General features: G+C 52.8%; 7 protein-coding genes across 7 annotated transcripts, besides 18 other annotated features; 4 read left to right on the top strand and 3 right to left on the bottom strand.

Moving 5' to 3' along the window:
- Window positions 1-821: 821 nt before the first annotated feature.
- On the top strand, window positions 822-2,857 carry PVX_119800 (hypothetical protein, conserved; the record flags this gene model as incomplete). The annotated part of the gene is made up of 9 exons (XM_001613106.1): window positions 822-912; window positions 1,113-1,165; window positions 1,412-1,474; window positions 1,582-1,662; window positions 1,820-1,890; window positions 2,052-2,077; window positions 2,192-2,253; window positions 2,485-2,630; window positions 2,803-2,857. 9 exons carry the CDS (start codon window positions 822-824, stop codon window positions 2,855-2,857), a joined length of 648 nt encoding a protein of 215 aa, XP_001613156.1.
- Window positions 1,094-1,219: a microsatellite.
- Window positions 1,220-1,239: a microsatellite.
- A 304-nt stretch (window positions 2,858-3,161) lies between the features above and the next one.
- PVX_119795 (hypothetical protein, conserved) lies at window positions 3,162-5,101 on the bottom strand (the record flags this gene model as incomplete). Its single annotated transcript, XM_001613105.1, has 7 exons — window positions 3,162-3,432; window positions 3,613-3,749; window positions 3,925-4,061; window positions 4,200-4,282; window positions 4,400-4,499; window positions 4,707-4,780; window positions 4,968-5,101. 7 exons carry the CDS (start codon window positions 5,099-5,101, stop codon window positions 3,162-3,164), a joined length of 936 nt encoding a protein of 311 aa, XP_001613155.1.
- Window positions 3,486-3,509: a microsatellite.
- Window positions 3,572-3,594: a microsatellite.
- Window positions 4,101-4,221: a microsatellite.
- A 1,520-nt stretch (window positions 5,102-6,621) lies between the features above and the next one.
- On the top strand, window positions 6,622-9,901 carry PVX_119790 (hypothetical protein, conserved; the record flags this gene model as incomplete). The annotated part of the gene is made up of 2 exons (XM_001613104.1): window positions 6,622-6,835; window positions 6,914-9,901. The coding sequence occupies 2 exons, from the start codon at window positions 6,622-6,624 to the stop codon at window positions 9,883-9,885; spliced, it is 3,186 nt and encodes a 1,061-aa protein (XP_001613154.1). The 3' UTR covers window positions 9,886-9,901.
- Window positions 9,902-9,979: 78 nt separating this feature from the next.
- Window positions 9,980-12,681, bottom strand: PVX_119785 (hypothetical protein, conserved; the record flags this gene model as incomplete). Its single annotated transcript, XM_001613103.1, has 6 exons — window positions 9,980-10,038; window positions 10,206-10,259; window positions 10,470-11,708; window positions 12,022-12,097; window positions 12,211-12,315; window positions 12,526-12,681. 6 exons carry the CDS (start codon window positions 12,679-12,681, stop codon window positions 9,980-9,982), a joined length of 1,689 nt encoding a protein of 562 aa, XP_001613153.1.
- Window positions 12,195-12,262: a microsatellite.
- Window positions 12,682-13,252: 571 nt separating the features above from the next.
- Window positions 13,253-13,273: a microsatellite.
- A 433-nt stretch (window positions 13,274-13,706) lies between these two features.
- On the top strand, window positions 13,707-18,188 carry PVX_119780 (fusion protein, putative; the record flags this gene model as incomplete). Its single annotated transcript, XM_001613102.1, has 17 exons — window positions 13,707-14,185; window positions 14,484-14,545; window positions 14,701-14,761; window positions 14,891-15,013; window positions 15,228-15,293; window positions 15,449-15,532; window positions 15,686-15,753; window positions 15,936-16,176; window positions 16,289-16,370; window positions 16,471-16,510; window positions 16,680-16,794; window positions 16,923-16,964; window positions 17,151-17,310; window positions 17,415-17,514; window positions 17,753-17,808; window positions 17,926-17,960; window positions 18,145-18,188. Exons 1-17 carry the CDS (start codon window positions 13,951-13,953, stop codon window positions 18,186-18,188), a joined length of 1,614 nt encoding a protein of 537 aa, XP_001613152.1. The 5' UTR covers window positions 13,707-13,950.
- Window positions 13,957-13,985: a microsatellite.
- Window positions 14,134-14,159: a microsatellite.
- Window positions 14,459-14,498: a microsatellite.
- Window positions 15,207-15,241: a microsatellite.
- Window positions 15,793-15,824: a microsatellite.
- Window positions 16,665-16,690: a microsatellite.
- Window positions 18,049-18,075: a microsatellite.
- Window positions 18,189-18,655: 467 nt separating the features above from the next.
- Window positions 18,656-18,683: a microsatellite.
- PVX_119775 (hypothetical protein, conserved) lies at window positions 18,684-21,656 on the top strand (the record flags this gene model as incomplete). The annotated part of the gene is made up of 6 exons (XM_001613101.1): window positions 18,684-18,877; window positions 19,120-19,312; window positions 19,514-19,580; window positions 19,784-19,893; window positions 20,088-20,550; window positions 20,737-21,656. 6 exons carry the CDS (start codon window positions 18,684-18,686, stop codon window positions 21,654-21,656), a joined length of 1,947 nt encoding a protein of 648 aa, XP_001613151.1.
- Window positions 18,753-18,776: a microsatellite.
- Window positions 19,784-19,812: a microsatellite.
- Window positions 20,233-20,257: a microsatellite.
- A 270-nt stretch (window positions 21,657-21,926) lies between the features above and the next one.
- On the bottom strand, window positions 21,927-24,227 carry PVX_119770 (hypothetical protein, conserved; the record flags this gene model as incomplete). The annotated part of the gene is made up of 1 exon (XM_001613100.1): window positions 21,927-24,227. One exon carries the CDS (start codon window positions 24,225-24,227, stop codon window positions 21,927-21,929), a length of 2,301 nt encoding a protein of 766 aa, XP_001613150.1.
- Between the last annotated feature and the right edge of the window lie 65 nt (window positions 24,228-24,292).

Raw genomic sequence — 24,292 nt, forward strand, 5'->3', positions numbered from 1 at the left:
TGGGGTGGTGCAGAAATGGAGTGCAGAAAGGAAAAAAAAAATAGGGGCACTTGTTTCCCCTTTTATTTTACTTTATTTTTATGACCTTCCAGGGGTGGGTCATGCCCGCCCGTTGGCTTCCCCACCTGTGTGTGTGCAGTGGAGAAGCGGTGACGCGGTGACCCGTTTAACACTGCTCGGGGGAAGGCAACTACACAGAAAAAAAAAAACTCCACACGGCAACGTTCATAGAATTGAAGAGTAGACCACCTGTGTCGCGCACGTGGACAGGCAAAGCACGTCAAGCATATTTCTCTCCCTACGCTGCATGCAAAAAAAGGAGGACGTTTTCCTAAGCACGGCAATGGGTGGAGCGCCTGTGTTGGGGAGGCATATGGCACATGCGGCGCTTCAACTGGGTCACTGCGCAGAAGTTAAATTGTGCACAAAAAAAAAAAAAAAAAAAAAAAAAAAAATAATAGCAATAGCAATAGCAATAGCAATAACAGTAACAGTAACAGTAACAGTAACAGTAAGAACGGCATGTATAGATTGTCAACGGGGGAACCGCGCGGGGAATAAGCAGCGGAGCAAATTAAAAAGCACTCCGCATGGTGAATTTAGAAAAAAAAAAAAAAAGAACAAAAAAACGAACGACGAATGGAGGATCACCGCGATGGATGAAAAGTGAAAACTGTGAGCGAGGCGTGAAACGGGTTTTTGTTTTGTATCTCTGCTCTGCCGCTTTGCCGCTTTACCGCTTTACCGCCTCACCGCTCTGCCGGCCAACGGATAGGGGAAGCATCACCCAAACATGCCAAACAAAGAGAAAAAAAAAAAAAATGATTACCTACTCAGAATATTTTGACGATTATGTAAAAGATTTAAACAAGTACATTCACAAAATAAAAGCATCGGTTCATCAAATACAAAGTTTGAAATTAAAATTAAAAAAAAAAAGGCACGAAAAAAAAAAAAAAAAAAAAAAATGACGAACAAAGATTGGATAATTATAATTACATAACGTGACGTAAAACAACCAAACAGAGCAGCTCCACTGCTCCACTGCTCCACTGCTCCACTTTGTACTCACAATTTTTTTCCCGTTGCATTTCTTTCTGATCAAATTTCAGATCTAGAAGGGATCCAGAAAACGAAAGAGGACATTTTCGAGGCTGAGAAATGTGTACGAATAATATTTTTACATGTGCACACGCGTGAGGGGAGATTACTGTGTGTGCGCGGATGCACATGTGTATGGCGCCACTTTTTTTTTCTCCCACTTTTTGAGTTGTAAAAATTTGCGGCTCCCTTTGGGGCTGCACCCCTACGATAGTTGTGAAATTGCCTGTCGCGGCTGATCTTCGTTGACCTTTTTTTCCCGCCGCGTCGCTGCCGTCACCCCCATTACACCGCTCCCCCGCCTCGCCAGATAAAACAAATCATAGTGGAGACGAACAGCCTACCGAAAGGATCGCACCAAATTTTTGATGACGTAAGGGAGGGGGGACACCCCCAGGGGTAGCCCCAAAAGGACCCCCTCGAATGGCCTCTCCTTTGTGTGCCCCCCTGAGTGCCCCCTCCTTTTGTTTCCCCCCGCAGATACCTAAACACCAGGCGGACCTGAAGAAGTACAAACAGCTGCTGAGCAAAATGAGCAGCGATTACTACTCGGACGAGGTGGTAAGGCGCGGGGCAAAAGGAAAGAAAAAAAATAAAAAAAAATAAAAAAGTGAAATGATAAAATGCCGCAATAAAATGCCGCGATAAAATGCCGCAATAAAATGCCGCGATAAAATGCCGCAATAAAATAACAGACGAACCGCCCCCACCGCCGCAGGTGAACAACCGGGAATATGACGCCACGAGGAGATACATGGAGGGGACCAACTTCCTAAAGGAATCTGAGAAGTACAAAACGGAAAAGGGCGGCAGCACGAGGGGGCTCCGCCATGAGCCTTCCCCTATCAGCGGCCCTCCCCCATCAGCGGCCCTCCCCCATCAGCGGCCCTCCCCCAACTTGACAATTTCGCACCTCTTCACTTCATATTTTTTATCACTCCCATTTTTAGGAGAGCCCAAGATGTAGAGGACATGGGTAAAGCACGCGCGCCTTCCTCCGTCGCTACTATCGCCACTGTGTGCACCCCCCAACGGTGTTCACCTCACCAACGGTGTGCATCCCGCCCAACCGCCTTAACCCCCCATGCAGGATACACAATCATGAGCGAACTGACAGCGCAGAGAAGCGCCATCCTCAGGACGAAACTTTACGTAACTTCGAAAAGAGAAAAAAAAAAAAAAAAAAAAAAAAACATCGCTCTATTTGCTGACAAATGATGCATGCCCGTGGAGGGGAGTAGACAAACAGGCCTACGTCCACATGGTGTTCCCCGCTTGGGTGGTAGTCGCGGTGGTGCTTGTCCGTCCACATCTCTAACGTTCCACCCGCATGTCCCCTTCCTGCGTTTACACTTTTTTTTATTATTTCTTCTTTTTCCCTAGACGGACGAAACGAGGCAGGAGCAGAACAGAGTGAAGAGGATGCTCCTGAGCATATACCACAACAAGGTGCTCTTCAAGTGCCTCCTCATTTTGATAATCATTCTCCTGGCCATTGCCAACATAGGGGTTATAATTTACAAAATTAAGTGAGTCCGTGGTGATCGTAGTGTGGTTGAGGGAGGTCATAATGTAGCTGAGGGGAGGTCATAGCGTGGGTGCGCGGCCGTTTGGTAGGCAAATTAGGAGGCCCCATTCGCGGTGCTCTGACGAGCCGACAGCTTTGCTTAGATCCTACGCCACGTTTCTACCCCCGAACAGCACCACGGTGATTAACAAATTGATGCGTCACGAATGGGAGGGATGGATGGAGTGATATACGGACGAGTGGAAGCCACACATGAATCGCGCATAGTGTGGTCGCAGAGCCCCGTTTGAAAAGCTCATTTCGTGCTCGTCAAATTGGTAAAGCGCACGACTACGATTGGCACAGCCACTGCGTAGACAGCCACTCTGTAGATAAGCACTTCGTAGGCAGCCACTCTGTAGATAAGCACTTCGTAGGCAGCCACTCTGTAGATAAGCACTTCATAGACAGCCATTGCGTGCACGCAAGCGAGTTGTTCTTAAGGGGACCCTCGTATAAATTGTCCTTTTTTTTTTTTTTTTTTTTTTTTTTGTTACAATTCTTCGTTTTTCGCCTGCTTGGGGTGGTCCTTTTTCGCCCCATTTGGTGCCCCCCCGCCGCTGTGCACTGCGTTGTGTCCTGCGCCCTGCCCATCTGCGTTCCCGTCAAACTGCGTTTCTTCCATTTTGCCGTTTTCCCCGGGGATGCCCCCCCCTTCGTTATTAACACTTGTTTGGCCGCTTCCATTCGCTTCGTCGTGGCCACTGTTCGCTTCCCTTTTTTTTTCCTCTTCCTGTAAGAAGGACTGCACGCTGTCGTGGTACCTGAGGGGTTCGCGGGGAGGCAGCCAAGTGGGTGGCACTCAAGTGTGTATGGAAGCCAAGTGGGTGTGGCTACGGTGATGCTCCACAAATGAACCGCGGCATTCACGTATCCTTTTACACACCACCGTGTCATGTGCACCGCTTCTTTGCGAACTCCCCATTTCTCTCTCCCGCCCTTACTTCTCCTTCATGTCCCACCAGACCTGCATGTTCGCCTTCTTCTCCTTTGATTTGAGGAGGCGCTTCCAAATCCTCTTTTGTTTTTTCTTCAAAGTGACGACGACCTTCCCAACGGATGCGAAGTTGTATTTTGTCTCCTACAAGTTTTTTTTTTAAAAAAAAGTGAAGAGGTAGGTATACACAGGGTGGTACAAACACACAACGGGTGCTTCATAAAACGGGTGGGTTCTCTCCTACACACTACATGCACACATTTCAACGTGACTGCTTCTTATGAAGAGGAGAGACCCCCCTCCGTTTGCGAAATCTCACCGATTCGTCTACATCATAGAGGAGCTTCAAATCGACGGTGTATTTTTTGGTCACCGAGTTGGCGTCGTCACTCAGGGCCGAAAAGGAAAATAAGTTTTTCTTGGCGACCACTTCTTCGTCCTTCACCTTTAGGGCGCCTGCGGGGGGGGGAGAAAAAAATGGAAAAAAAAGGGAAAACAAATGGGAAGCGAACGCCTAACGATCGAGGCCTTCATGCAGATTAGATGCGGGCTAGAAGCAGAACGGAACGACCGCCGCGCAAAAAAGGAGCGAACCCGGCGAGCTCCACCTGTGGGAGAACTTAATGTTGAGGAAGATGTGCTCGGGGGATTGGGCCCACTGGAAGGACGCGTTTACCCTGCGGGGGGGGGAGGTGGAATTGGGAGGGGCGGTACGAAAGAGCGGCTAGGAAAAAGCGGCAAGGAAAAAGCGGCTAGGAGAGGGCGCTATGAAGAAGGCTTGCCCCCCCTCTTACGTGTCTATCTTCTTAATCGAGTAGGAAACGGTGAGCAGCTGGTCCAGCTTGAGCTTCATGGAACTCACGGCTGCCTTCACGTCACTGCTGAAGTCGTTTTCTGGGGGGGTTTAGAGGGAAAAAAAAAAAAAAAAAAAAAAAAAAATCATAATAAAATGTAATGAGAATTTCCTTTATGCTCGCTTAACTGTGTGTCTCATTTCCGTGTGCATTCTCACGGGGGGGTCTCTCCGCGTTGACCGCTTGTTCGATTGCCCCGTTGCCCACTTGCCGCGATCGGCTTGGTCTCCATTTCGCCTCGGCCAACCTTGCTTTATTGATTGGTTAATCAGGTAGTTCGTCACGTTGAACCAGCACTTCTCTATACCGTCGACTACGTCCCTTCGGGGGGGGGAAGTGGGGGCAAGCAGGCATGTGGGAACGTAGCCATGTAGCCATGCAGCCACGTAACCATGTAACCGCGTAATCACGTAATCACGTAATCGTGTAACCATCCGGGCAGTCACGCAACTTGGCGTGGTGCCAGGCCGGACGCGACACGCCGACCCCCGCACAGGGCTACGCTTACTCCTTAGTTACACGGTAATTTCGGTTGGCCTCGAAGAAGGATGCCGCTAGCTGCTCATTTTGGAAGTTCAGTTTTGATAAGACAACGTTTAGCCAAGCCAAGGTCAAAACAACAAAAAAACAAAAAAAAGGCATCTTCACTCGAAAGGGGAAGAAGGAAAAAAAAAAAAAAAAAAAAAAAAAAAAGGATACTCGTTGATGGCTAAAAGGTTGCAAAGAATAGCGGAGGGGGTAAAAGGGGAAATGCCAAGGTTTAAAAAAAAAAAAAAAAAAAAAAAAGGTAGAAGCGTATTCTTAAATGTTATATTACAAGCTTGGTTATTTTTTTTGTTTTTTTTTTTTCTGCCGAGGCTTTCTCTCCCCGCCCGAGCACGAACCCCTTCGCGCCAGCAGGTATGCCCCCCCCAACGGATACGTACACATGCGTAGGTGCGCAAGTCCGTAGCAGCGTTAGCCGCCCTCCCCGTGGTAAACTTGGCGAGGCGCGTAAAAAAAATCTAGAAAACAAAGCAAGCAACGAAGCAACGAACGAAGCAACCGACGAAGCAACCGACGAAGCACTCGGCCAGCCAACTAACCAATCGTCGTCGGCGGTAACGATAGCGGCTCCGCCACACATGACAGCTGACGCACGTGTAACCCACCCGCGCGGGAACATCAGCCGGAAGAAGAAAAAAATAGCCCCAAGAGGAAGTGCATGTGTGTTTGCTGGCCCACCTAGGGTATACATAACCCCCCCCACACACATACACACACCCTCTTCTTTTCGTTTCCCTTCCAATAGGTTAACCCAACGGGTGGGGGAAGCACATGCGCAGGAAAAAACGAAACGAGCATACGCACATGGAAAATTGCCTACCCATATCTTCATATTGAAGGCACATAGTTCCTCCCTCGACTGGCCGCTACAAAGGGTTGCACATTCAACGTGCCAGTTGGACCCTTCGCCGTTTCCTCCTGCAACGTGTTGTGCCTTGTTGCGGTGGCTACTTGGCGGTACCTCCCTGTGCCAGAGCAGTCCAGCCTCTCAAGGTGATTCCTCACGGGGCTCCCCATTTGGGTGCGCGAGAGGAACTCCGTTTGGGTGAGCTTTTTTTTTTTTTTTTTTTCTCGTTATTTCCCCGGCTTGATCAATGGAGGGGTGGCATGCGCAGAAATGTGTGTACGACCGCAGCGGTGGAGGTGAAGGTAGAGGTTGCTGTTGCTGCTGCGCTTGAGGTGGTAGGTTCCCTTCCGTCCTGTCTCCCCCTTCCACCTGCAACACCGCACACCACGGACGCAGTGTTAAAAAGAAAAAAAAAAAAAAAAAAAAAAAGCATTTAAATTTATCCCACGTTGAAGGGAAAATGTCGCGGATGGCCGACTGCTCGCGGGGGGTTCCCCATTTTCAAGTGCCACATAGATGGGAAAGAGGAACAAACGTGTGCAGCGAGTGGGCACGTGTCGTTGCTTGCCTTTTTGGCCACATGGTGGGTACGTCCTGAGGGGAAACGAATGAGGGGAAAAGAAAAACGAAGCGACCACGTGCGGAATTAAAAAAAAAAAAAAAAAAATGTCCGCAGGGGGAAGCAAAAAAATATGCCAATGCGTACATGCACGTGCAGCTGCATGGGGAAACACCGCTTCGCAGCAAAGGACCACGGAGGGACTTCTCAATGCGAAATCGAGCCTTCTACATGGTGACCGGCCGAGGTGTAGGACTGTTGTGGGGAATGCCAGCACGGGTGTTATTGGCAAAAAAAAAAAAAAAAAAAAAAAAAGTGACATGGCTTTGTCCCCTTTGTGGGAGGATATGCGTAAAGGCTATACCTTTGAATTTTCCCCCGGGCATTACCGCATTGGTGGGGCTACTCTGGTGGGACTACACCGGTGAGACTGCATGCGCGCGCGTGCACACACCCCCGAGCTGCTTCTAGAAATCCACGTAACTTCGCACCCGCTTCCCAGTTCGCGGGGGTGCGCCGCAAAAATGTGTGCGCACCCGCAGCGAAGGCGCCCAAAAGACTGCACCTAAGGGGGGAGCGAGGCAGCATGGGGTGACTCAGCGGTGTGGCGGTGTAGCGGCGTGGCAGCTCAACGGCAGTTGCACATCCGAAGCACCGATGACGAGGGCAGCCATGGAAACGAAGAAAAGAGGGACGAAGCTGCTCTGCTGCGCCCTCGGGGCCCTGGCGCCCGCCTACTGGCTCCACCACCGCAGGGCAAGCACAAGTCAGCGCGGCCACAACGGATTTAGCGGCGACCTAGAAAGTGTTAAGAAGCTAAAAATGAACAGCCCCCTCTGCCACATACCGCTAATCATCCTCAGCATCTACGACGGTTACTTTTACGAGAGTAAGGTGCTCCGGAGGATTCACAACATATTTAGGGAGCGGTCATCTGGGAAAGCCGCCGCTCCCTTTCCGCCTCTGTCTACAACGAGGTCTACATCGAGGTCTACATCCGCGTCAGCACCACCGCACCCACCTCTTCTCCCCCCCCACGGAGGAAACACAACCAGGGAAGAAGGAAGAGACGGCCCTAACTACCACTTCCTCATGCACAGCGAAAAAAGCCTATTCAACAAAATGTATTTTTACGAGTTGGTCCTGGACAAGAGTATAAAATATGCAGTCATTTCACCTCAGCTGAGTTTTTACATTTTGAGGCAGCTCTCCCAGCACGTTGTGAATTTGAATACGCGGCTGTACCATGAGGAGGAGTTCTCTTTACACCGGGAGAAGCGGGGGGGTGATCGTAGTCTCAGTCGCAGTCGCGGTAGCGGGGTTGCCAACTGGGTGAGGCGCTTGCCGTGGGGGGGAGAAAGGAGCAACTCCCGCCATGGTGACATTGGCAGTGGAAGCGACGCGGGAGGAGAGGACCCCCACGTGAGGAAGAAACCCCGCCGCGGAGAGGCAAAGGGAAACCTCTACGAAAGGTACGGCATTCACAAGTACGAATGGACGTATAGCCAACCGAGGGGAGGTGACACCACTCCCTCTCCACAGCAAGACCAAGTCAGCATCAATCTGTTGTATCTCCTAAACAAAGCATATGATGATGTGAATAGGATCTGCATCGACACGGACGCAAATATCTTTGTTAGCTTATACACGATTAATATTCTCAAATTTATTTGCTACAACAGTTATAGGCACGTGTTAGTGAATAGCTCTTTGGTGGGGGAGCTGGAGAGGGGCAACCGGACGGGGGGGAACGGGAAGTGGAGCAGCCTCGTCGATTACGTTTGCGCCTTCTTCGCGGGGAGTCGGGCGGCTCAGGAGGGGCGCATCCCTCTGAGCGACGCGGACAGGTACTTATTTTGCGGGGAAGCAGACGGGGGGGGTGAGCGCGGCCATTCTGCAAGTGGTTTAACTGGCGGTTTGCCGAGCGGTTTAACGAGCGGTTTAACGAGCGGTTTAACGAGCGGTTCGCCGAGCGGTTCGCCGATCGCCCCGCCACCCCCCGCGGGGGCCCACAAAAGGGATGGCCAGCGGGACGAAGCGCAGCAAAATGGAGATGGGCACAGCGACCAATCCGTGATGGGGCAGGGGAAAGCTAACCAGACAGTGGGAGCAGCCACCTCGCGAAATGTTGCCACCCCACGAAGCGCTGCCACCTCAAACACCCATGGGGGAGAGCCACACCAACGGGAAGACACACAAGAGAGGCCCCCACACAACTACGTGCAATGCCAAGGCGAAGTGAACGAACAAATGAAAATCCTAAATGACCTGTACCTCATTCTGTACCTGCGCCTCCTCCTAGAATGCTGCATCAAACTTGTGAGCATTAAAAAAAACCTCTTAGTGTTGGAGGAGAGGGTTAAATTTGAAAAGGGAAATAAAATTTTTTACCTCAGCACATCGGATGCGATTGAGAGTTTGAAGGTGCACTTCCTGAAGCGGTTCCGTCGGGGCGAGGAGAAGCGGGGGCTCCGGATCTTCTTTCGCCCCTATGGCAGCGCTAGGGGGTGCGCACCACCGGGTAAGCCGGCTGCGAAGCGGCTGAAGACACTTCCCATATGGTACAGCACAGACGCGCAGCCCACTGCCGAGCCGCCCAGCTCCCCCACGTGGAAAATCGCCCTAAGGGGACACCTCAAACGAGCGAAAACCTACATGAACCGCAAGCTCTTCCACTTGAAAAAAAATATTAACTATTACGTGGTAAACGTAGACGAAGCTATAACTAATAAATATTACAAAAGAGTTTATAAAAAAAACTTGAAGAGGGTAAAAGAACATTTGAGGGAGAACACACAGAAGGAAATAGACTTGGGAAGGTACCATGAGATGTATTATAACATCGTTGCGAATTTGAGTGGCATCCTCTCCTTTGCTTCCGCAGTTGATGAGAGAAATGAGGTCCATCGTATTTTGTCTCTTTACAGCACTGGGGGTTTCTACCAGTATAACTACCTCAATGAGCATGACAGTTTGTTTTTTAAAAATGGGGTCAGTCGGTACTTACGACGTTTGGGTGATGAGTGGTCTACTTCTTCAGAAAGACGAGAGGGTCCCACCCGGGGGGAGTCCTCCCCCTCCTTCTATTACACAAATGATATATATCTGCTCCTCCTTCTATACACCCAGAGAATAAAAAAATGCCTAAATGTATTTTCCTACATCTACAGTAAGAATCACTTCAGTAGGTACTGCTCCTTGTGCTGCATCTTTCGCAAACTGAATTTTGTCCTTTTGTCTACGAGGAGTTCCTCTCATTGGGTTGCGAATGCTGCCTTCCTTCTTTACCACAACTGGTTTGCTTGCTTCTCCTTCTTTTATTTTTTTTGTGCCCACTCGTACGTTGCCTTTTTTCTCTTGTACCAGCTTAGCACATTTCCTTCTGTGCGTTACTTTGGCATTCTCGCCGACCCCGGCTTGTCTCTCTACTTCGTGCGGCTGTATTGCAACGCGCGTGCGGTTTGCGGTTCGTGAGGGGGGCGGCTCAGTGAGCCGTCCTGCAACCGTCACGCAACTGCCCTGCAAACCGCCCTGCAGCCGCCATGCAAACCGCCCCCAAACGACTCGCTCAACTCCGCGCGTGGCACTGCGGACACGCCGCTACCTCCTCCGCAAGCTGATTTTCGCCTGACGAGAAAAGCAGTTAGGAAAATAAAACAAATAAACAGATAAACAAATGAATGGTAAAAAAACGTCCTGTTAGTACGCACAGGGGGGCCGCGAACCCTTCGGCGGGCGGCTAACCAACAGGTGAAGGCACACAAACCTCCTCGCCGCTTTACACTCCACCCTACCGGTGCTGAAAATGTGGTAGTCGCATTCGCGGCACTTGAAGTCGTAAATATGCTCTGCAAGGGGGGGAAAAAAAGAAGAAAAAAAAGAAGAAAAAATGTTCGGCAAGAATTTGCACGTGGCACTGAGCATACGCCGCGCATCGTCACATGGGCATTGTCCACTGCTCTGTGGGGGGGTATCCCACGGACGGGGTTGCGGAGCGGTTCGAACCCAACTTCAACCCAACTTCAACCCCACTTTGCCGCTCTTCCCCCGTGCCTTACTTCTCCTCCGGAGGGCCGCTTCCCCCTCGTGGGGGTCTCTCTCCACCCCGTCGGCACACCCACTCGCGGAGGGACCCCCGTGCACGTGCCGGTTCTGCTGAAAGAGGGAATTGTCCACGTCAGGGGACACAACGATCTTATAGCCAAACTTGAGGACGTCCAAAACTGTTTTTTCATTTTTCTCCACGGGGTACCTTTCATTTATAATTTCATGTTGGTACTTAAATTTTAGGTGCTCCATTTTTTGGAGGAAATACAGCATCTTCACCCTCAGCCGTTCGTAGAGGATCTCGTTCGTCAGATGGAACCCCGAGTCGTCTGCATCTCCTTCGTTGAGCTTCTTCAGTTTGAATGTGGTAAGTTGGTTTTGGCGAGGCGCTCCCGCCGGGGTGGCATTTCCCCCATTCGCAACGTCGCCGTCTGAAGTTACGCCGTCTGAAGTTACACCGCTTTCCATCACCCCGCCTGCTGCCACACCCGCGTCGGCCCCCCCCAGGCGCAGCCCCTTGAGGAAGGCCTTGAAGTTCAGGTCGGCCTGCTGCACAAACTCGTTGGCGAACTGCTCCATCGTCATGTTGTTGCTCTTTGTGTGCTCGTGTATGTAGCTGTCTATCCTCTTCCGGACGGCCTCCATGTCCTCCTCCGCAGACGCCTCCGTAGATGCCTCCAATGGTGTTTCCCGCTCTGCCTCCCCCCCTCCGCGCCTCCTAACCTGGGGCTCGTTTTCGTCGAAGTAGAAGAGCCGCTGGTTCGACTCGATGTACTTCACTATGGAGTCGTTGAAGGACTGCATCTCTTGGTACGTCTTTTTTAGCTCCATCAGGTTTTCGTTTTCCTCCGCCTGCGCGTCCGCGTCAGAGGCGGCGTCAGCGGTGTGGTTAGCAGTACTGCCAGCAGTGTGGTCAGCGGTTCGACCAGCAACGTGCTCATCAGCCTGCTCAGCAACCTGCTCAACAGCGGGATGGCCGCTGAGACCGCCGGGGCCGCCCTCCCCCCAGCTCTCGCCCAACTCTGCGCCACCCAGTCCCCTCCCCCTCTCGGTGGAAACCCTTTTAATAAAAACCCTTGACAGCTCCTCGCGGTCGTAACTGAAGTACACGTCTTCCTCCTTCTCACTCAGGCGAATCTTATCCAAGGCATCCCCCAAGAGGAATGGAATTCCCCTCCTTTCGCAAAAGAGCTTATACTTGATGACTTTTTTCCTGATGAGGTCATTCACACACTGCTCGTAGATCTTTTCTAATGATGGGGGGAAGAAACAGAGTTCGCATCATACAGCTATGTTTGCCTACTCACCTGCGTATAGCTGCTCATCGGGTGAGCAGCGTGGAGTCCTTTTCTCTCCACTTCGCTGCCTACACATCGTGAGGAGCACCCCTCCCGCGACGAAGCCACGTGCATACACATGTGCATCGATGAAGGGGGGTTAAGCGGACGAAACGTAGGGAGGGGCGCCAACAATCACACAGTTGAGACTGCTCAGATAGAGTCTCGGCCGCTAAGACACAGTCGCTGCCCCTCAGATACGCCGCGCCACCTCCTGCTCACTAACTCCGAATGCTGTCCTGGGCTTCCATCAACCTCCGCTTGCTCCTGAAAAAGTCTATTACGTGCATCAAGGAGAAGAGCTGCGGGGGGGGAGGGGAAGTTCGGCCATGTGTGCGGTCACACGCGCACATAGTTATGCGCCCACACGTGTAGCCACCTGTGTAGCTATCTTTGCACCCATCTGTGTAGCTACCGCAACGCTCTGGTCCTCCAAGAAGAAAGTGTGCAGCGCCAGGAAGTTTTCTGCGTCCCTCATTTCCTTCACTTCGTCGCTTAGTTCGTTCAGCAGGGTGCACAGCTGGGGGGGGCAAGAGAAGTGTTGGGTGGAGCAAGAGAAGCGGTGGGTGGAGCAAGAGAAGTAGTGGTTGAATCAAAAGAAGTGGTGGGTGGAGCAAACGAAGCGGTAGATGAAGCGGGCGTTGCATGCCCTACCGAGGGCATTAGCCTAAGCGGTTGCGCCTGCAGGACCTGCCCCGCCCGCTTCATCTACCGCTTCGTCAAAGCTCACCTTCGATCGATCCACCTTGTAACGCCTAATCAGGTAGGATACACAATTTAAGACTCTGTAGCTGATGGGGGAGGTCAAGACGTGGCGAAAAATCCTTTTCATTGTTTCTCCCTCCATCACGCTCCTGCTCGTGTGACTCCGTGTGAGCTGCTTCATTTTAGTTATGTCCCCCAGGTGAGCGATGACGTCCTCGCAGAATTTCTTCAAAAAGGGGGGGAAGCATGTGTGAGTTTAGGGTTAGGGTTTAGGGTTAGGTTAGGGTTAAGGTTTAGGGTTAGGGTTAAGATTACGAGTTTAGGGTTCAGGTTTAGGGTTCAGGGTTAGGTTAATGTTTCAAGTTTACGGTTGCGGTTCAGAAGTTCGCTCCTGTTGGTACATGCGTAACTCTCTCTCTCTTCAGGCCTCACCTCATTCTCGCCGCTCCCAAACCAGTTTAACAAGCCGAAGACGTTTTTGAGCCCTCCGAAGAGGTAAATCTCGTTTGGACTTCTTTTCACGGGGACACCGCCAAACTTCGGAGTTGTCACTCGGTTTAGTCTCCCCTTGGAGGGGTCACCTCTCGATTGGCCACCGCTCAATTGGGCACCCCTCCCATGGCTACCCCTTGATGGTGGCCCCCTCTTCGCTCTGCTCCCGCAAAGCGAAGACTCGCTGCCCCCGGCCGGACTCAAAAACAAGCGGCAGTCCCGCATGAGACGACACACACAGCGGATTCTGCCATGGGCGAAGAAGCTCCAGAAAAGAATGAGCAGCTTGGCCACATGCATCGTAAGTCACGGCATGTTCGCATGTAGGCAGCGGGTGAAGAGGGGAGCCAGGAAGAGCAATCAGGAAAAGCCGCTACTGCAAAGCCGCTAGGACAACTGCGGTCCCACGAATCGTCGACGCGCGATACACACCTCTCCCCGTGGCGAGAACACGCGGAGCAGCCACGAACAGGTTCGCTTGCAGAGTGGATGGGAGGTGATCAGTTGGGGGGAAAAAATAAAAATAAAAATATGAATGAAAAAGAGATAAAAGGTATGCCCTCTTCCCACTTCCAGATCGGCGCAATCCAAGCGAGTGCGCAGGCGCCTTTGCTCATTGAAAGCGGCTGAAGTGAGCGCCGAGCAACAGTGTGAGGAGCTTTTCTGGGTTAAAAAAAAAAAAAAAAAAAAAAAAAAAAAAATAATAATAATAATAATAATAATAGCAGTAGCAGTAATGACCCAAGTGCCCCCCTTTTTATTTGTGCCTCTCCACCCACTGTGCACTTGGCTCGTGATCTTCCACAAGTGTGTCCTTCCTTTTGCCCCCCTTCGCGCAGCAACCCAGATGTTCTCTCGTCTCGCGGTTGGGGTTACGAGCCACCCGTTGGCGAGCATCCCTCAGTGGTCACCCCTTAGCGGTGTGTAGCTTCTCCCCCCGCAGCTCCTCAGCCAAATAATGCGCAACATCTTCCCCCTCACGCTGCTGTATATCACCCTGAGTAATATCCCCACAGCACACGCCAAGGTCTGCGCACCTGTTCCTTCCTACATTACACACAACAGCAGCAGCAACGCCAAGCATGCCGTAGCCAGGCGAAAGAACAGAACACGGGCCAGGCGGAAAAACAGAGTACAGGCCAGGCGGAAAAGCAGAATACAGGCCAGGCGGAAAACCGTCAAATTTGAAGATGGTAATGTGTGAGCGAAGGGCTAAAAAGGGAGGGAAGAGTGGGGCGGCGAGGGGGACCTCCTCCATTCTCTCCGCCACTGCCATTGCCATTACCACTACCATCACCATTGCGATCATTTCGTTTGGTGAATGTGTTGACGGTGCGCTCAGCTCCTGCTGGAGGTGCACACTGGCAGAGAGTGACTGTGCCCCCCACGAGCAGGCACGCTCCTTCCCGTAACTTCCCCTCCCGTCACTCCTTTTCTTTCTTTTTTTTTTTTTTTTTTTTTTCTTCACACCGCTTGTCCTCCCCCCCGTAGTCGTCACCCAGAAAGACATCTCCACGATTAACCTGATCGTGTTAGCTCTGATGGAGTTCCAAGTAGGGGCGCGTCTTTTCACTCGACTTCGTTGCGCGTGTGGATGGGGCACATTGCGTGCGTGCGTCCCTCCACGGGAAGGAAGCCACACGGCAAGCAGCTTCACCGCAACGCAGCCACACCGCCCACCTGTCCGCCCCCCCTTTTACTGCCGAAGAAACAACACAACAGCATGGTCGTCCCGGAGAACTACATCCTGAAGTCGCAGGAGAATGAAGGTGCGTTTACATCACAGGGAGAGGGTCTAGCGGGGCAGGCGCGTTCGCCTCCGCCTGTGCATCTGCCACTGCCTGTTTGAGCACATCTGTTCTGCACACCTGCCCGCATACATCTGTGCCTGCCTGCAGACCTGAAGAACTTCAAGCTGTGGAAGAAGCTGCAGGATATTAAAAAGGAGAAGAGCGAAAAGAAGAAGAAGTACATTTACTTCGTCCTCAAGAAGATGGCCTTCCCCCTGGGCAGCCTATTTAGTGAGCGCCGTGGAAGTGGCGAAGTGGTTGAGGAGAGGTGGAAGTGGCGAAGTGGTTGAGGAGAGGTGGAAGTGACGAAGTGGATGTGGCGAAGCGGATGTGACGAAGTGGATGTGGTCATCACACGTGTCACCTCTCCTCATCACACGTACCACTCCTCACTCGCCTAACTCACCACCGTTAACTCACCACATCTAACTTCCCCCCCCCGCAGGCGAAGCCGAAATGCAGGAGTTCGAAAAGGACGACGCCGAAATAACGACCATGTCAAATTTGTCCAGTACGTTTTGCAAAGAAGGCTGTGCGCGTCCCCCTCCTCTCCAAGGGGGTAACTCGTGGGCAGAAGTGGAAGCTCCGTCGGTTATATCCCTCTCTCTAAGTAACCCCCACACACATATACATATATAATATACATATATATATACACCCCCACAGCGGAGGAAAACGTGCACTACGACTTTGACGAGCGGCAGGAAGTCAGGAAGGAGCTCTTCTCCCTGTACGTCAGAAAGGCGAAGGGTATGCCTCGGATAAGCGGCGTGCGGTTTAGAGGGTGGATGAGGAAGTCATCTCACCGGTAGATGGGCATCTCATCAGTAGGTGAGCATCTGCCGCGTTACCGCTATCTTGTCACCCCTCCCACCACACCGCTACCCCGTCCCCCCTCTCCAGACAAAGCGGGCGAAGACGTGAAGGACTTCCTCGCGTCGTACAAGTTCGTTCCCAAAATAGCCGAGCAGGTGGGTCGCAAGAAGGAAGAGGGACAAGGGGGAGAGCGCGCCTACCCCGCGGGGGAGTCGACTCCACCGTGACCTTCCAATGAGCATTAACAAGTGCATCTGCGTGCATAGTGGCTGGACCGCTAAACCGCTGAACTGCTAAACCGCTGAACCGCTGAACCGCTGAACCGCCCCCCCAATAGAACGCCCTCCCCAGCTACTCAAACAAAGGCACAAGGAAAAAGGGAATCCTCAAACGGGTTCTAGAGAACCTAAAGCAAGACCAGACATTCCGCTCCAATTACGATTACTACTACGACCACATCTACATGAACCTTAATGATAAGGACGTCGATCATTACATCTCGTTTGTTATGAAGTATAAGAGGACCCATGGGGCTGAGTACGACGCGTTTGTCAACGGCAGGCCTTCCCTTTCGAACGGTACGTTTGCCAGCCCGTCAAGTGAAGCGATTGGCTGGCCAGCTACCCACTTTACTACGCTCCCTCCTAACGCGTACCAAACCGCCTTCCTTTCATCCCCCCCCTTTATCAGAGCCCAACCCGAAAGAAAAAAAGTTCTTGCTCTACACGCGGAAGGAGACGGAGGGAGCCCACGCGTACGACTTCGACAAGTGGTACGCCCCAGTTACTCCTCGGTGCTTCCCACTACTCCACGCTACTCCCCGCTCTCCATTTCGTTTCTCCCTCCACTCGCATCCCGTCCGCCCATCGCAGGTCCTTCGCCGACTTCGTAGAAGCCCTTGTCTACTTCAACGTAAGAGTGTAGCAGAGCATCATGTGTGCTCCCGAGCTGGTCGAGGGGAAGAAGTGCCCCCCGGAATGAAGTGGGTTCCCACCATCCGTCCATCCCGTTCATCTCTTCCTACCCGTTCATCCCCTTTCATCCCTTTCATCCCTTCCTTCTCTTTTCCTCCCCCCCACAGGACCTTTACATTGACTTGAACCGGGAGCGGTACGAGAGGTTCCAGGCCGACCCAGGACAGAAGCAGTTGAGCCTCGTCGATTTTAACCTCCTGGATCCCTCGTTCGTCGTTCCGAGTGGGTGCCCCGTAGCGCCTTTACTGCTTCACCTTTGCCGCTTCTCCTTTACCGCGTCGCCTCTACCATTGCACGTCTACCCACCTGCGGGTGCCCCCACCGCCCCTCTCCTCCCTGCACTTCCACAGGCGACGACACGTGGCCGAGCGAGTGGCACGGCATGCCCCTGGGTAAGTCCGAGTGGCAGCGCAGACCGGTTTGCAGTTGACCAGAAGAAGAGAGAAAGGAGTGAACAAAAAGAAAACCAAATGGGGATCACCCCTCAAGAGAGACGAGTCAACAGGGAGAGTAGCCACACCGCTGCTGATTACCGCTGCACCGCTGCTGATCATCGCCGCACCGCTTCCCCCCCACAGGCATGTACATCAACCAGTTGCGGATGGGCGACATCGACGGGAAGTTCCACTTCATCAGAAGAAAAATTTTGGACTACCTCCTCTTTGATTTCAAGCCGGAGGAATTCGAGCAGAAATATATCAATTTCACGTGGAGGAAACTGTACCTCGGCCTGGCCTGGTGAGACGAAGAGGGTGGGCATGTTGGAGGAGTAGCTTCTCCCGAGTGGTGGCCACACCTCTTCCACCTCGTCCACCTCTTCCCATCGATTCACTCCTCCACAGGTTCATCCACACCAGGGGACACCCCATAGTAATCACCCCCATGGATAGGATTCAGTTCGACACGTTTGCCATGGACTTTTGCAAGCCGGAGGAGATTCAAGTGAGAGGGGAGGGTCCCCACGCGGTGTAGAATCGTAGAGAGAGGGTCACCACAGGGTGTAGAATCGTAGGGGGAGAGTCACCACACAGTGTAGAAGCGCAGGGGGAGAGTTTCCGCAGAAAGCTTACTCACACCGAAGCTCTTCCCCGCACCTCACACTGCTGCACATGTAAGCGAGCTTATTCCCCGCTCGTAAGTAACCTCTTGTGCCATCCTGCCACACCTCGCAAACTCTCAGGGACTTCGCCTGGGGTTCCTAATCATTCAAGCGCAAGCCCACGAGAAGATTTTCTGGTACGCGCTAAATCGCCTCTGCGCGGGCAGCCCATCCAAAGGCGTACGGTTACGTGTGGAAAAGTTAATGAGTGCACACCAAAGCAATTTTGTCTTTTTTTTTTTTTTTTTTTAAAGGAATAACTACCAAGATAGATTCGACTTTATGAAGGGTAAATCCAGCCACACGGAGAGACCGCCCCTGCTTTGCGAACCCGTCAATATGGGCATTTCAGCATTTCAGCGGGGCTTGTGTTTTTTTTTTTTTTTCTCCCCCCCGCTGTGCAAAGCCTCTCTCGACGTACTTTTTTGCTTACCAAAATGATGCTCTCTTTTTTTTTTTTTTTTTGGGGACAGGCCTCGAAATCAACATTAGAAGTGCGGACGAGTTGATTTTTTAATTTTGGCCGAGGCGTTTTGCACGTTCGGGATGGGCTACACAGCAGGATAGCGAGGTAGAGCGATAGCCAAGGTACCCGTCTTTTAGACCCTCAGTAACTTGGCTTTAGCGGCTTTGGCTTTCCCTATCCATTTTTGTGTTTTTTTTTCTCCCCATTTTTCTTCCCTTTTTTCGCCACTTTCTTTTCCACCCCTTTGTCTCTGCGAAGACGCGCGTTTCCCGCCAGTCCCTTCTCTGGTTGGGGCCGCGTCGTCTCGCCCCCCCGTGGGTAGACTCCATGGCAGGGCGGCGGCCGACCTGTGCAGCGGTTGCGCTTGTTTGCGGCGAGGCGGATGGAGCGCGTTTGCCGCGTAGCAGCTGAATCGGTGCACCCCATAACAGACTAATCGCCCCGCCGACTAACCTCTGAATCGCCCCGCCGACTAACCTCTGAATCGCCCCGCCGACTACCCCCTAAACTTTTCCGCCGAACCCGGCGCCAAGGCCGCCCCCCAAAATGAAGAACCTCAACATCATAACGAACAAAATTGTGGAGGAGCGGGTGAAGGAGTACTGCAGGAAAATCGAGGAGCAGAAACTGAAGAATGTCAAGCCCACCATTCAGTTCGACCGCACCAAGCGCAGCCTAAATAACAGGAAGAAGCTCTACCACGCAAAAATGAGAAACGACGAAATAGAGAGGAACAACAGGTAGCTGCACACGCCTTGTTGGGGGGGCAGCGCGGCGGTTCGCTAAGCGGTTCGCTAAGCGGTTCGTTAAGCGGTTCGTTAAGCGGTTCGCTAAGCGGTTCGTTAAGCGGTTCGCTAAGCGGTTCGCTAGCGGTTCTCTCCATCTGTTTTTTTTTTTTTTTCCCTTTTTTAACACCTCCCTCTGCACATGCACACCTGCTTATTACCTCATTACACCCACTTCCTCCCCCCCCCAATGGCAGAATTCTGAAGAAAAAACTGGAGGGCATCACCAGGCGAGACAAGCGGGCGGCGGAGCAGTCGAAGCAAACGGCCATCCAGTTGGAAGTTAACATAAACAGGAAGAACTTTCTTTTTGATAATATTAAGAAGGCCAAAGTTAAAAAGGAGAAAAAAAGCGCCCACGTGAATGCGCCTGCCGCGGTGGTTGTGAAGGTGCGCGTTTCGCCCCCCGAAAGGGTGTCCTCAGATGGCGGCATCTCACAACCGCTTCGCGTGGCCGCCTCAGATGGGTGCATCTCATGGGTGCATCTCATGGCCGCATCTCATGGCCGCATCTCATAACCGCTTCGCTTGGCCGCTTCGCGTGGCCGCTTCTCATGGCCGCTCCGCGCTCCCGCCTGACTTCCTCTGCAGCCCAAAGTGAAAGTGCTCTACAAAGGCTACATCGACGACAGCCAGAAGAGCTGCAAGTTCTACACAGGTAGGGTTGCCGCGGAGGGCAGGGGGAAGGGGGACGGAGCAGTTCACCTCAAATGGTGCATCTAGATGGGGAGTCCCCTTTATGACCTTCCCCTCGCCGCCCAAACACCACTGTCCCATCTCTCATCACCACTGTCCCATCTCTCATCACCACTGTCCCATCTCTCATCACCCCTTTTTCGTTTCCTCCCCGCCACCCCAAAGAACTGAAAGTCGACGAAGAAGCCAACCTGAGCGTCATCGCGCTGAACTTGAAGAATAAAAAGATAAAAAAGTTTTCCTGCAATAAGGAGAGGCACCACGAGTTGCTCAGCGTGAGTGGAGGGGCGGATCTGGCGGCAGTTCTGTCGGCAGTTGTGCTGGCAGTTGTGTGAGGTGTGCCGGCGGATGAGCTAGTTGTTCTTCTCCCCCCCTTTACTGCTGCTCCCCCTTTACTGCTGCTCCCCCTTTACTGCTGCTCCCCCTTTACTTCTCTCCCCCCTTTACTTCCATTCCCCACACCGCGCAGAACCTCGGGACCTACGAAGCTATCGCGAAGAACCTCACCCACCAGGAGGAAGAGGGCGCGGACAGAGCTAAGAAGCGAACCCCAAATGGAAGGCCAAGTGGAGAGCCAAGTGGGAAGCAGACGGCCGACAAACCGATGCGCATCAAACACCGGGTAATGTTAGAAAGCGTAGAAAAGACATGTGACTTTTACCTAAAGAAATATTTCAATGAGGAAATGCAAGCGGAAGATGCAGACCCATCCAGAGGCACTACCAGTGGCCAGGGAGATACCCACATGGGTAGAAATAAAAGTGCCTTAAATTTGAAGAAAAAAAAAAACTCTTTTCTTTTAATTAAAAATGATCTATTGTATAAGTCAAAGATAAATGAGGCCCAGGCTGTCCTCATATTTAAGAAGATAAAGGAGAAACTCAAAAAGAATAGCAGCCACGTGGGTGGCGTCCTCGGCGGGGCCCGTGCAGGTGGGGGGGAGCGACATAGAAGGGAGCGACGTAGAAGGGAGCGACGTAGAAGCGACCGTTTAGCGGTGCACTTAGCGGTGCACTTAGCGTCGCACTTAGTGGTGCGTTTAGTGGAATAACCTCCGGAGTCCCTCCCACCCCGAATCATCGCGCCAACTCATATGATCTCCTCTGCACCTTCACCAGGCAACTGCTCCAACCAGGGAACCATCTCCAAGACGGCAGCTGTCAACCAGAGCGACGCCCCCGACGGTGCACCCGCCGATGATGCGAAGCCGCACTCCGTGGAGGAAGCAGCGGTAGAAGAGACGGAAGCGGCAGAGCAGGATGGCAACCCCCCTCTGGAAAGCAACTACACGAAGGACTTGCGAAAGTGGAGAGTCACGCTGGACGAGGGCGTGCGCGGTGAAGTGGAGGTGGCGGTGGAGAAGCACCGAGGGGGAGCGGCAGGGCAGGAGGTGCAGGCGGGAGTGGAAGTAGATGGGGATAAAGAAGAAGCCATCGCGGAGGAGGAAGAAGTACCCGTGGAGGAGGAAGCACCTGCGGAGGGAGAAGTACCCGTGGAGGAAAAAATACCCGTGGAGGAAGAGGCACCTGTAGAGGAAGAGGCACCGGTGGAGGAGGAGGCACCTGTGGAGGAAGAGGCACCGGTGGAGGGAGAAGTACCCGTCGAGGAAGAAATACCCGTGCAGGAAGAAACACCCGTGGAGGGGGAAGTACCTGTAGAGGGAGAAGTACCCGTGCAGGAAGAAGCACCTGCGGAGGGAGAACCACCCGTGGAGGAGCCGCAATCTGAAAGTGCCGAGTGCTCTGCCGCTTTAGAGTGCGCCCAGGGTGAGGAAACGGCTGAAGGTGCGGATGCGAACGGGGGGAACGAAGCCGAGGAGGGCACACCGCAAGGCAACCAAGCTGAGGAGGGCACACCGCAAGACAACCAAGCGGAGGAGAGCACTATGAAAGATAACACAATCGAGCAAATCACACCGCAAAATGACCAAACCGAGGAGAGCACCTCTGCGGACTCCGTGGAGAAAGTCGCGGCAGCCCCCCCTGGTGGTCAAGACAACATCGCAGGCGCGTCAAACGAAAACTGTGCAGAGGAGTGAAAGAAGTCTTCACAAATGTTCCTTTGTGAAGGCGGGACGTTTTCCTTCCCTCTGTGAAGGAGGAACCTTTTCGTTCCCTTTGCGAAGGAGGAACCTTTTCGTTCCCTTTGTTTTGGTTTCAACGGTTCGTGGTGGGAAAAAAAAAAAATGCCCGAAGAAGGGTGGCGGGGAGAGGCAGTCTTCAAACGGGCCCCCTAAGCTACGCCTGAGCGCCTTTACGCAGCTGCCCCTTCACGCAGCTGCTCAGCTGCTCCTTTCACTTCTCACCTCTCACCGCCGCGGCCTCCCCCCGGCACGCACGAGCCGACCGCGCCTGGCGTTGGCGCTGTCGCAAGTGGTGCGGAAGATAAACTGAACGTTAACGCTCCTCAAACGAAACTGGTCCTTGAGTTTCTTTTTAAAAAAAGACAAGTAATTGCTCGGGACGTTGCTATACAGGTTGGTGAAGATGAGGAAGGTGACTGGGTTGGTATTCACTTGCCTAATGTACTTGAAGCTGCATTTCTTTTTTCTCACCCAGGGGATAGGGAACAGCTGAAGGAACCTAATTAGAAACAGATTTAGAGTGGACGTGGGGATGCGCAGGTGACTCATCTTGTGTATATGAATGAACCGATTTAGCAAAGTCTGCACGTGCATTTGATTGTTTGGATTTAGAAAAAGCACTGGGATGTCACTGAAGGAGGAGCAGAAGGAGGAGAGGAACTCATTCCTTTTCTCTTCAAACCGAGACAAGATGGCGTCAGTTTTGGTCACCACAACGATTATGTTCTTCTTTTTCCTGAGGAGGTAAAATATCATTTTCTTATCCTCCCTACTTACGCTTAGGTTATTTTCTTTGGCCTCCTTAACGTACACACACAGGTCGCTTCTATGCACATTGGTGAACACGCGTCTCTCCTCCTCGTGGTGACTGTCTTCCTCTTTGAAGCGGTGCTGCTTCGTTAGGCTGCACGTGTCTGCTATCGTTATTTGCACGTTTCTGTGCTCGACCGTCAGGTCCCTGTTTATGTATTTCTTCCTCCCGAAGAGCTCCGCCACGTCCTGCTCGCGCACGATGGGCCTCCTCAGGATGGCCTCGATCAGCGTCGTCTTCCCGCAGTTCCGCTCGCCCAGGAAGCACACCTGCAGGTGTGGGGGGGTAGCGGTTCCAGAAGGAGTGGCATCTTCCTCTGAGGTGGCGTCTTCCTCCGGGGTGGCATCTTCCTCAGGTGTAGCGGCTCCAACAGGGGGGGCACCTTCCTCTGAGGTGGCATCTTCCTCAGGTGTAGCGGCTCCAACAGGGGGGGCACCTTCCTCTGAGGTGGTGTCTTCCTCCGGGGTGGCTTCCCCAACAGGTGTAGCGGCTCCAACGGGGGGGGCGTCCCCCGCGCGAGTGAGCTTCACCAATTCGTAGGGGTTGACCCCCCCCTGTCCGCCCACGATGGCCTGCAGCAGCCGCACCCGCTTGTTCTTCGCCTTCGCGGCGGCATTGGCGGTATTAGCGGCGGTACTGGCGGCCGCATCGACGGCGTCTTCCCCAACTGGTTCTTCCTCCGCTGCCGCTTTCGCTTTCGCTCCCACAGTCGCTTCTCCATCCGCTACCGCTTCTGCTTCCGCTTCTGCTTCCGCCTCTGCCTGCGCCCCCCGCGCGAGCAACTCCCCCCTCGTCAGCTTCCTGAGGGACTTCCCCAAAATCCGCTCGCTCAGAAAATCGTTGAAAAGCCGCTCGTCCGTCTTCTCCTTTTTCCGAAGGTCCACAAATTTAAAAAAATAATTCCTCGTCTCTTCGCTGAGCTTCGGCCGGAAGATGCGCAGGCTCTCGTCCACGAGGTCGCGCAGCTGCTCGTTCGGGGGGGGTTCCGGGTAGCCACATGTGTGGTGGTCACATGTACGGTGCTGCATCGGAGGGTGGTCGCCGGTCGGGGCTTCTTCAAGGTCTCCCCCCGCGTGGGCCGCTACTTCCTCCCTGACCTTCCGCCGTATGAGCGCCACCAGGTCCTCCCCCTGGTCCTGCCAGGCCAACCCATTTGGAAAGAAAACGACGTTGCTGAATTCCTCAAAGGCGTGTAAAAAATTGTACTCACTCTGCTTTGTGGCCACGTCATCCTCCACCCGACTTCTGCCATCCCATCGGACCCTCTCATCACACAGAATAGTAATTAGATTTTCCCTCTGCGTGAAAATGTCTTTAACAGTTTGATACGCCAAGATGTCACTCTGCCTAATTTGGGAACACTTTACACAGAACAAAATTAAGTGGCTGCTCCGGATGAGGTTCAAATGTTGGCGAATGATGTTATTACACTGGTGGTGCCGCTCATCCGGGTGGTGCTTCTCCCCCTGCAACCTCCTAATCATCTGCTCGTTCATCCCCAGTGTGTCCGTGATTACACATTTTGTGTTTTCCACTCGAAATGGACTCTCATGGTTTTCCAGCGAGTAATTCGGCTCATGATGAACGGGCGACTGCTTGTAGCTCCCGCTCAGTCGCTTCATCAGGCGGTTGTGGAGGGACGACTTGCCGCTGTTCGACGCCCCCACGATGCTTATTCGGAAGCACAAGCTCCGCACCACCCCGGCCGCGCCCATTTCAACCGCGTCAGCGGCGTTAGCGTGTTGGCGGGGAGCGGATTGGTCAACTGTGACGAACCCCA

The sequence above is a fragment of the Plasmodium vivax genome, chromosome 8 (assembly GCF_000002415.2).
Source record: "Plasmodium vivax chromosome 8, whole genome shotgun sequence".
In the NCBI taxonomy this organism is placed as follows: Eukaryota; Apicomplexa; class Aconoidasida; order Haemosporida; family Plasmodiidae; genus Plasmodium; species Plasmodium vivax.